This window comes from Tursiops truncatus, chromosome 6 (genome assembly GCF_011762595.2).
Source record: "Tursiops truncatus isolate mTurTru1 chromosome 6, mTurTru1.mat.Y, whole genome shotgun sequence".
Taxonomy (NCBI): domain Eukaryota; kingdom Metazoa; phylum Chordata; class Mammalia; order Artiodactyla; family Delphinidae; genus Tursiops; species Tursiops truncatus.
In genome coordinates this window covers 103206475-103218588 of record NC_047039.1, presented here as the reverse complement: position 1 = coordinate 103218588, position 12114 = coordinate 103206475, and the positions used below count along the sequence as shown (strand labels likewise).

General features: G+C 37.4%; 1 protein-coding gene across 6 annotated transcripts in view; it reads right to left on the bottom strand.

Annotated features, from left to right (window-relative positions):
* MRRF (mitochondrial ribosome recycling factor) overlaps window positions 1-12114 on the bottom strand; it is a 57356-nt gene that overhangs the window by 43931 nt on the left and 1311 nt on the right. For all 6 annotated transcript variants that reach the window (XM_073806550.1, XM_073806547.1, XM_073806549.1 and 3 more), the window contains 2 exons: window positions 8316-8527; window positions 1361-1516 (listed from right to left, as the gene is read on the bottom strand). In XM_073806550.1, the coding sequence (XP_073662651.1) occupies window positions 1361-1516; window positions 8316-8499 (340 nt within the window). In that variant the 5' untranslated portion in view covers window positions 8500-8527. Of the gene's footprint in view, window positions 1-1360; window positions 1517-8315; window positions 8528-12114 lie in introns of those variants that run through there.

Here is a 12114-nt window from a genome sequence, read left to right as displayed (position 1 = left end):
CATGGGCTTTTCAGTACGCAGTTGTGGTGGTTCCCATTCCCTAAATCCGTATCGACATAATGCATCAAATCCTTTTCCCTCAATCTGTCCCCAGCGAGAATCTCCCTCAGCCTCACTCCTGCCCCTCATTTTCGCAGAGGTTAACATTTAACAAATTACACTCCCAACCTCTTTCCAGGCCCATCATCTTTTTAAGTTCAACAAGAGTGGAGCTTGCTGGCTAATTTTAAGTATCACATTTCTCCCTGAGCTCCTCTCAAACTGCTCTCTGGTTTCGGCTGCAGAATGTTAACAGGCCAGAAAGCACAGGGGAGACAAAGCACTTTATCAGCTTCATACCTAAAATAATAAGCAAGTTTAAAATAAACAGTTGGGAGAGATTGAATGGCACGCTCTACTGTCAGCAAAGGCAGAAATGCCCCAGTCCAGGGCTGACAAATGACGGAATGGTCTTCTGGTTTCACACTGGATCTCGTCTCTGAACTCTGTATGTTTCTGCTGGTGTTTATAAATGAAGCCGTATACTTTTCACTTGGTTTTCTTAAGAACAAGTTCATGAAATACTTTCTAGTTTCCTTGTGAACTACCCCAAGCAAGATGTGAGTGGGAGCAGTGCAAGCTCCCACAGATACTTTCCGAGGGGGTCCCGGGCTTGACTCTAGGATGATGACAATTTCCAAAAGGCCAATTTAACAGCAATTGGATTTTTCCTGCCTGCCTGCACCATTAGCTGACAACTCACTTCTTCCATCACATCTGCAAACAGTTCTCCTAGACAGTTCTGACATTTCCCACTTAGGAAAGCCACTTTCAGGAAGTTATTAACCCAAACGGAATCTTCCTGGTCAAGCTCAGGGGTACAGAAATGCCTCAGGTGGGCAGGTCTGCAGCCAGTTGGTTCCCAGTAAGCGATAAGAACGGCCAAATAGAACAAATTGGAAAAATCAGACCAAAGATGTCAGTTACTATGAAACTAAATACCTACAAGTGTAGAGAGTACAGCAATAATAAAATTTCCATTTTTTGAGAGTATTATTCCATGAGAGCAAAGACCATACCTATTTTGTTCACTTTATACCAGCACAACGCCTAGTTCATAGCAGGCAAGTATTTGCTAAATGGATAAATGTAGTGTTAACATGTGCTGGGCACTGTGCTAGAACGATTGCACATGTTACCTCATTTATTTACCCATCCCAAAGCTAGAAGGTAGGAATTAGACAAGGAAACTGAAAACCAGAGAAGTAACTGCCCATGGTCACCCATTAGTAAGTGATAAAGCTAGGACTAAAACCCAGCTCTGCCAAAGCGATGTTTTTGCCACTACGCCCCTCTCCAAAACACAGGTTCAGTCACTAACCTGGTGAGGTCCTTATATTGACAGTCTTATTGAAATTATCCTTGAGCGCTTCTATCACCGACTTCATTTCTTCATCCACCTCTTCCAAGCTGATTATATCCTCAACCAAGGCAGTGTTAAGATTCATTCTGGTTTGGGACTGTCCTTTCCCTTTGGCTAGAAAGTCAACATTCAATGAATAAAAAAAAACAGCAGCATAAACAGAGACAATAAACAATGAGTTAAGAAGTACCTACTATGTGCAGGGAAAAAAGCCAAGTGCTAGAAAATTACAGAACATTGTCACTAAGTGTAGGCCCTAAAAAAGAGCCTACACTTACTGTCAACCTGGGACCTAGCATCACACAAAGCACTTTCTCAGATATTAGTGAAGGCACAGGTTTTATAATGAGACACCCAGGTGAAAATATGCGCTATAATGCATACGACCTTTATGACCTTGAGCAAGTTACTCTACTTCTCTGATATCAGGTTCCTTTCCTATGAAACAGGAATAATATCTATACTGCCAGGTTGCTGCAAGGACACAAATTAAGTAATTCAAATACCTAAAAGAGCACTATCCACATGGCAGACACTCCATAAGTGAATGAATTCCTTATTTTTCAGAAAAATAAACAGAAGGTGAGAAAGGTAGAGTGACTTTGCCTAATGTCACAAGGTCATGAAATAGTAAAGACAAGGTTTGGTCCCAGATGTGCCTAATTTTAAACCCATGAAATTTCCATTAAATTGTCTTCATAAAATGTAATTGGAGATACATAAAATATATTAATTCATTTAAAAATGAATCCTAAGACAAGGATATGCAAAGTATCTGATGGCTGGTACAGACAAAAAAAACAACAGTAGCTTAGCAACATTAAACACCGCCGGTAGTAGTGACAATGGCTTATATTTTAGAAAGCAACAATACTGAGAACTGAATAAAATTCTAATTTATATCTAAACCATCATAGCGATTTTTCATATGCATCTATAATGTGTATATGCATACATAGATCACTCCCGTGAGTATCACAAATAGTCTTGCATTTCTTTAAGGAGGGTGTGGGAAGGAGAAAAAGAATAAAAATATTTAAATAATATTATCCTACACTAGTTTATTTATTAAGAATTCAACAAATACTGATTGAGATCATTCACAACAAATTTTATTGAACATCTACAGTGAGCTAGATCCTGAGCTATTTATATACCATATTACAATTTGCAATGCAATTTCAAGTACATTCTTCTTTTAGATATTCAAAGCAGCTCTCTGACTTAGGAAGAACAGAGATTATTATTGTCCCCGTTTTACAGATGAGAAATTTGAGGCACAAGCCATTTAAATGTTTTGCCCAAAGTAACCAACCAGTTAGCAGCAGAGTGATTTTTTTTTTGAACATTTACTTGCTTGTATCACCATCTTGCTTGAAATCTCACTGGTCTTAAGTTAACGGGCTAATGGCTTAGAATTGTCAGAACTGATGAAAGAGGTGAATCTTCAGATTTAGAAACACAAGTTCCAAACAGGATAATAAAATTCTAGGTAAATTCACACCTAGACATTTTGTGAATGCAGAAAACCAAGGACAAAGAGATTGTGAAAACAGCCAGAGAAAAGACAAATTATCCATAAAGGATCAAAATTTAGAATAATAGCGACAATAGAAGCTAGAAATAATTTCCAAGAGCAACAACAGAAGCTAGAAACAATGGAAATAATATCTTCAACTTTAGTGTTAAACCAAGTATGCATGTTAAAAATTTTAAGTTATGCCCATCAATATTAGAATGGATAAATATTCTTTATGAATGAAATACTATACAACCATAAGAAGAAAAGATCTACAACTACAAAGAAGAATTTAAATGAATTTCACAAACATGATGTTAAGCAAAGTGGCTAGACACAAGAATCCAGACTGTACAGTGCAAAATCCAGGTACAATAACATATACTAAACAGTATAACAGATAAAACTATATCATTAGTAGTTAGAATAATAGTTACCTGCAAAGGGTAGAGGGTGGTAAGTTACTAAAAGGGAGCAAAAGGGCACTTTTGACATGCTGGGAATGCTCTGGTTTTTGGTTTGGGTGCTGATTACATAAGTAAAAATTATATAAGTGAAAATTATCAAGCTTATTATTATTTTCTTATGATAGCTGCACTTTTCCATAGGTGCTTTATTTTTTATTTATTTATTTTTTTGCGGTACGCGGGCCTCTCGCTGTTGTGGCCTCTCCCGTTGCGGAGCACAGGCTCCGGATGCACAGGCTCAGCGGCCATGGCTCACGGGCCCAGCCACTCCACGGCATGTGGGATCTTCCCGGACCGGGGCACGAACCCATGTCCCCTGCATCGGCAGGCGGACTCTCAACCACTGCGCCACCAGGGAAGCCCTAGGTGCTTTATTTTTATAAAAACATAGAAAAGAAATTAAAAGTAACCACCAAAACAATAAGAAATAGAATGTATACCTTCCAAATCAGCAAAGATGAAAAAAGAATAAAGAAACTTGATTAATTCAATAGAAAGGAGAAAAGAAGAAACAAAGAAAACCTCAATAAAGAGGTAGTACAAAATAATAGAAATACAAGTACCCAGACCAAAGAACCAGTTAAAAGTTAGAGACTCTCAGTAAGATTTTTTTTAATCTAGTCGTATATAATATATACAAGAGATTTTACAAAAATATAAGCTCACAGAAAGTTTAATGTATGGGCATGAGAAAATTATAACCCTAGCAAATATTAATCAAAAGAAGGCTGGTGTAGTTATATTAAGACAAAATTGATTTTACAACAAAATGCATTATTAGAAACAATGAGGAGCACTTCATAAAAACAGAAAAAATTCACCAGAAAGATATAACAATTCTGAGCTTCAAAACTACTTATGGACTGAAGAAAAATGCACAGTGGAATTTTAAAATATTTAAAATGACAATAATAAAAATACTACACAACAAAAACTTGTAGGAAGTACCTAAAGTTGTATTTATAAATTTACAGTCTTAAATGCTTACAAGAAAAGAAGTCGAAAATTAATGAACTAACTGTCCAGCTCAAAGGATATAAAAAGAACAAGATCATGGGAGGAAGTAAACGATATAGAACAGAAGTCAATAAAGTTTTAAAAAAGAGAGATCAAAAAAATTAAAAGCTCTTTTTCTAAAAAGGTGTGTAAAATTGACAAACTTCTGTCAAAAATAATTGATTAAAAAAGGGAAGTAGGGACTTCCCTGGTGGCGCAGTGGTTAAGAATCTGCCTGCCAATGCAGGGGACATGGGTTCGATCCCTGGTCTGGGAAGATCCCACATGCTGCAGAGCAACTAAGCCTATGCGCCACAACTACTGAGCCTGTGCTCTAGAGCCCGCAAGCCACAACTACTGAGCCCACGGGCCACAACTACTGAAGCCCGCACACCTAGAGCTCATGCTGCGCAACAAGTGAAGCCACAGCAATGAGAAGCCCGCGCACCGCAAGGAAGAGTAGCCCCCACTTGATGCAACTAGAGAAAGCCCGTGTGCAGCAACGAAGACGCAAGTCAGCCAAAAATAAATAAATTAATTATTTTTAAAAAGGGAAGTAGACACAAATAAATAATACTAAGAAAGAAAAAGGGGACACAGTCACCAAAACAGTAGAGATTTTAATAATCTTAAGAGACTATTATGGACAACTTTATGCCAAGAACTTCCTATAAACATATAATTTACTAAAACTAACTCAAGAACAAAGAGAAAATCGGGGAGTTCCCTGGTGGCCTAGTGGTTAGGATTCTGGGCTTTCACTGCCGTGGCCTGGGTTCAATCCCTGGCCAGGGAACTGAGACCCTGAAAGCTGCATGGTGCGGCCAAAAAAGAAAAAAAAAAAAGTATTCCTATTCACCAGCAACCAAATAGAAAACACAATTTTTAAAAAGATATAAACTTAAAACAATGAATCTTGTATAAAATAACACAGAATATATTTATGACCTTAAGGTAGGGGAAAATTTCTTAAAAAGGAAAAAAAGAGCACTACTCGATAAAGATTGATAAATTGGTCTACATTAAAATTAAGAACTTCTGTTCATTAAAAAAACACTGTGAAAAGGCAATTATTATCAGCAATACATATATATATGCAGAAGTCTTATCTTTAGAATACATTAAAATTCTTACAAGTCAATTTTTTTAAATGGGCAAAAGACTGGAAAGAGGATATCCAAATAACCAATAAGCAAATAAAAGGTGCTCACCATCATTATTCATCAATGAAATATAAATTAAAACCATAATGAGATATAAATGCACACCCATCAGAATGGCTAAAATTAAAAAGGCTGACCATACCAAGTGTTCACAAGCATACAGTGGGTACTTAGCAAATAGAAAGCTAAAACACTCTGGGAAGGAGTGTAACCTGACATGACTACTTTGGAGAATTGTATGTTCTGAAACTGAACTGAAACTTAATATATGCATAACCGAAGGCTCAGCAATCCTCCTCTTGGTATACACCCAACAGAAAGGCATACACATGGGCATCAAAATGCATGTTCATAGCAGCACTATTTATTTTAGCTCAAAACTGGAAGCAATTCAAATATCCATCAACTATAGAAAACACACATAAATCGTGGTATACGCATTCACTGGGGTACTATAAAGAAATAAAAATGTACCAACAACTACTACAGGCAACAACATGGACAAATCTCACATGTAGATTGCTATCAAAGGAAGCCAGGCATGAAAGAATACATCTTGAGTTCAAAAAGGGCAAAACAAATCTGTGGTGGTAAAGTCAAGAGAGGGGCCTGTCTTTTGAAGGGTGACAACTTAAAAGGACATGAGGGAAGCTTCCAGAGTACAAGTGACGTTCTATATCTTAATCTGGGTGATGGTTACATGGTTGTGTTCACTTTGTGAAAATTCACTGAGCCATACACTTACAATGTATGTATGCACTTTTCTGTGTACATCACTCAAAAATTTACTTTAAAAAACATCATATACAAAAGTGACAAAAATGATGATAGCCTAGAAATAAACCTGATTAAAGAACTGTGCAAGATCTTTATGGAGAAAACCTGACAATACAAGTTTCATAGAGAAGAGCAAAAGGCCAAGAAGAAGGAAAAGAAAAAGCTAGCGTGTTCTGAGGGGAAAGATTTGTACCACTAGATTCAAGACTTGTGATTCAGGCATTAAGGAATTTAGTGCAGGGAGAGATGAGTAGTTCAACACATCAAGAACTCAGATATAAATCATACCTATAAAGAAACCTGCCATATGACAGAGGAAGCATTACAAATCTGGGAGTAAAGAAGGGCTACTCAATAAGTGAGGTTGACACACTTATTACCCATTTTAAAAAGAAATAAAATAGATTCCCTACCTCACATCATATTCAGAAATAAATTCCATATGGATTAAAAACCCAAATGTGGAAAGTAAAAACCTTTAAAAGATTTAGAAGAAAATACAGAAGAATAGCTTTATGACTTTCAGATAGCTGAGGGTTTGTTAAGACAGAAAAAGCACAAATGAAAAAAGAAAGAACTGAAAAATATGACTACATTGAAACTTATGTTCAATGAAAGACATCATAAAGTAAAAAGGCAAAGTAGATACTTGCAACATATACGATCAACAAAGGATTAGCATTCCTAATATAGAAAGAATCCAATAAATCTAAAGGAAAAAGTCAACCAACTTTTTAGGAGGCAATCAAAGAAGACAAAAACTGAATAGCCAATGAAATATGAAAAGATGCTGCTTACACGCTGCAGCTAACGTCTAGTGCACTTGAATACTGCAATGCTGTGGACATCAGGAGACCTGGATTCCAGTTCTGCCACTAACTCGGTATGATCATGGGCAAATGTCTTACATATGCACCTCAGTTTCCTCATTTGCAAAATGGTGAGATCTGTGCTTCACTAGGTAATTAGAAGAATTTCTTCACTGGATAATTACAATTCCTTCAATGGATAATTATAAGGATCAAATTAAATTATTAAATGTATGTGAATTTAAAAAAATATAATGCAACCTATAGATCAAAGTTATTAACTGAATATAAGGCTTCTATGCATTAAAGTTCTTTTGGCAACTTGTTAATTTTCCTATTAACAGAAAAGGAAAAGGTCTGCATGAAACCATAAAAGAAAAGCAGTGGGAAAAATATTCAGTAGGGTATTTCAAGCACCATCCTTAGGAGTGGAATCCCTGACCCACCACTGCAAATAGCAGGTCTGCTTGACAATTTTCTGTCACTCATTCATTCCTTCAACAAAATTTTTTGGTACATACTATGTGTCAGGCCCTGTTAGTTACTAAACAAGAAAGACATAGACCTCACAGGGTCCAGTATGGAAGACATAACAAACAATAATTAACTAATTAATGAGTGCTGTGCTTAAGTACATCAAAGGTAAAGTAACAGTGTGCACAAATGCATGTAACAAGGGACCTGACCCAGCCTAAGAGGTCAGGGAAGGCTTCCCTGAGGAAGCGACATTTAAGCTGAGACCTGAGTTGTATCAAGGTCTCATTCTTGGATGACACAAGCCATTAAGATCATCCATCTAAATCCACGGCTCTAATATCTCCTCACCCAACAACCTTCTGCTTTTAATATTATTTCCAACGCAGATCTTCCTATAAGAAGAAGGCAGGTTGATCCCTGCCACAAGTATTCTGATTTGCTTGGCACTTATACCTCTAATTCTAAATCTAAAAGAAATTAGGCATTTTCTGAGCCATAATAACAAAAGAGGCGGCGTGGCAATGACAAAACAGGTTCTAATACCAACTCTGTCACTGTGACCTTTTAAGCTAATCAACTGAACCACCTGAGATACCGTTTCCTCATGAGGCATGGGGAGAAATTCAGAACATCTCTGAGATCCCTTCCAGCTATGATAATTCAAGGGCTAAATATAAGACAGGGGTGAGGAGGTCATGCCTCTACCTTTGGCTTTCTTGGTAGCGAAATGACGGATTGGTACAGCTGGATAGGCCAGGTATTGCCTGTGGTCATTCTGTCTTCCACTCACTGTCTTCAGCGTAACTTCTGAAACAGGTCTGGTCAAGGCTGCAAGGAAGTTGCAAAAGGCAGGGTGGACCAAGCGGGAGCACCTTAAACCCAAGGCCATGACTGAAGACAATTCTTGTGAACACCCACTAAAAAGAACAAGACAAAAAGGAGATCAAAGTAAAACAGACCCTATTACAACTTCAGAAAATAATCTGTACCAGTTAGCAAGCAAATCCTCTCAGCAGAGTCTGTCAATCAGTTTTGAGTATGTGCTAGGGAACTTAAATACGTTATCTCTAATCCTCCTCCCAACATCTGTACAACTTAATATGATTAGCCCCATTTTATACTACGAAGAAACTGAGGCTCATGGAGATTTAAGTAACTTGCTCACAGTCTGTAGGACTCCAAATCGCCATGCTCTTTCCACTACAGCAAATGCCCCTTAGCACACAGGGAACAGAGTTAAGTAAATGTAGAGCAGACTAAATCCTTAATGATGGTAATTAAACCCTTTTAGGAGAAAAGGCACAAAATCTTGATAAACTTATACTATAAAGAGGAAGGGCAGAGCACTGGAAGAAGACTTTAAACTAAATAAAATCATTTCAACAGGCATAAAATGACTGGAAAATTCACACAACAGCATTTAATTAAAATTTTCTTTGGTTCCTTATGCACCGATTACCAATTAGAATGCACTTTACTGTGAGTCTGAAGCATGGCTGAGGTTTGAGGTCTTCCATGTTATAGAACTAAAGCTCTGGGAAATGCCACCCTCCTTGGTGTTAACACAAGTTACACATTATACTTCTGAGGGCTTTGACCGTGGAAGAGATGCTAGAGCCTACAGCTACCTCTGGGATAGAACACAGCTCTAGCTTACTGGCAAATGTAGCATTAATAGCTTCTGCCAGGAATCTGGCTATTATTACTCAGCTAAAAATTAAGCACGATTAGCAGCAAATACCTGGAAGCTACCGTCTTTGAAAAACAGCCCCATACCTTATTAAAAAAATTAAGACTCTCATCCTAAAATTTTGATGCAGTATAACAGACTGAATAAGAGCATGGGTTTTGCAGCCATAAGACTTGGAATCCAATCCCATCTCCACCACTGACTAAATGCCCCTGAACCTCTCTGCACCTTGATTTCCTCAACTGTAAAATGGAGATAATTATAGTTATTTCCTAGATTTGGGAAGAATAAATAGGTTAATGTAAGTAAAACACTTGGCACAGTCTCTAGCAGACAGGAGTTTCCCAAAAGGGTACCTATTGACAGCTGTCACCTTTCCTTTCAAAGACTTCCATGCCAGGGTCAGACACAACAAAGAAATCATACATGTCATTACTAAAGTACAAGGAAGCCTAGAGTCAGTCACATCTAGATATAAATTTCAACTTTGGGCAATTCATTCCACTTACTGGGCATCACATTCCCCATTTGCAAAATGAAAAAAATAATCCTGTTCTTAAAGTAAAATGAGATAGTGAATACATATTAAAAACCTAGTAGCATGCTGGGAATATAGTACCTGTTTAATAAAAGCTGGCTATCACTATCACTATTTTTTTAAAGAAAAGCAAATGAGTTGCACAAAGGCAAATAACTTCTCCCGATGGAATTTTTAATAGCAAGAGATGCTAGATGTCAGTGAACAGTGTGTGGACGTCAGTAAAGACAGAGCTAGATAAAAAAATAAAAAGTTTTTCCCCTTTCACATTATTAATACCTACTATTAATGGAGGTCAGGCCTGGGCTTCCTGCTTTACCCATATTATTCATTTAATCCTCTCAAAAATGCCACAAAGAGAGTATAATAATCTCCTTTTTATAGAAGCTGAGGCTCAAAGAGACTGTCACTGACCAAGGGCATGGAGCTAATAGTTCCGCCCTGTAGCAGCAAAACTGTTCACAGAAATGTGCCTCTAAGTGAGGTTTCTATACGTAAGTTTTTGCCTAATACAGCTAATGCCTAACCCACACTTATATCCAAATATGGCTGTATAATATAGTTGTTTTTTTTAATCTACAGGGTCTCAATCTGGCTGTTTCATTAAGACAGGTTTCCTGGTGTTCCTGTTGCAGGTCATAATACCAATCCACAAAGCAACAGGAAATCAAAATGGGTTAGAAATAAACAACCTTTGACAGAAAACTCACCCAAAAGCAGACCCAGTACACGTGAACCGGAAGACGACTCTATAAATAAACCACACTGCTGAAATGCTTAAGGCGTAGATTTTAATTGCACAGAAGTCAGGAAACTTCAAAGTGGAAGGTCAATAAAGGCAATCCCTTGGACCCTTTACCTTAAGAACATGCATATTAACACTCAGTTCAGCAGAGAAGTAAGGTCTAGGAAAGGAACCATTATGGGAGCCCAAGTATTATACAATAAAATGAACCTACACTCAGAAAAAAAAATGCAGCAGGAAATATCTGACCTTTGGATGCGGTCTTGAACTGGAATCTCAGTTTGCCCATTTACTAGCTGTGTGACCTTAGGGAGATCATCAGCCTCTCTGAGCTACAGTTTCCACTGCATCTTTCTCATGGTGATATTAATGAGCCTTTAAAAAGGTAATTATAACAATAATGAAACAATAGCTTATAATCATATAGTTATAACTATGTGCCAGAAACAATTCTAAATGATATATTTCATACATTAACTCATTTGAGCTTCATGATAACCTAGGAGATACCTACTTATCATTATACTCATCTTACGGATAAAGAAACAGAGGCACAAGATAAATAATTTGCCCAAGATTTTATTTCAGGCACTTTTGTTCCAGAGTCTGTGCTCTTAAACACTATCCTAGATTGTGTACATAAGGCAGTATAATTACTGGCATTATTTTTCCAACTGTTGAAACATTTTTTAAAACTACTTGAAGCACATATTCTTTATCCAAAGTCGAGGTTCTCAAAACTTGAATTTTCCTGTTTTTCCATAGAAGGTGCACTTTAATTTTGTAAAGAAATAGATGAGGAACACAAAGTCCTGGTTTATCCACTGTCCCAGCAACCCCTACCAATCCAGCTGTATATTAGCTTATGATATGTAGACTTTTATAAATGTGGGTGTGCACACACGCAGGTCCTTGTTGTATATAAAATACTTTCATGTGTTACCTGGTTTTCACAGTAACCAGGGTTGTGATAATCACCCACATTTTACAAATATGCAAATTGATCTTTCATTTCCTTGAATATTCTTCCTGCTCCAAGGTCTTCAAAACTACTGTTGAATCTACTTGGAATGATCTTCCCTCACCTCTTTAATGAACTACCTCACACTTTTCTTTCAGATTTCAGCTTAAGCATCACTTCCTCAGAGGATGCCTTCCTTGGCTATCTCCTCTAGCCCAATAGGTCAAACGTCCTATAGCCCACTTTCATAGCACCCTGTACTTTTTCATAGTACCTACTTTAACAATACCAGTTAATATTTGTGTAGTTATTTGATTATTGTCTAATTCCCTCCATAAGACTATAAGCAGTACAAGGACTAATCTATGGTTGTCTTGTTCATGGCTGCATCCCCAGTCCCTACCACAGTTCTGAACATAGGAGACACTGAATAAATGTGAAGAATCCATGAGCGAAAGTCTATAAAGATTAAGTCCTTCCTCAAGGTCACAATGCCGGCACCAGAACTGAAATCTAAGCCTCAGACAGTAGGTCCTAGGCTCTACTTCCCACTGCTTCCATTATCTCTTG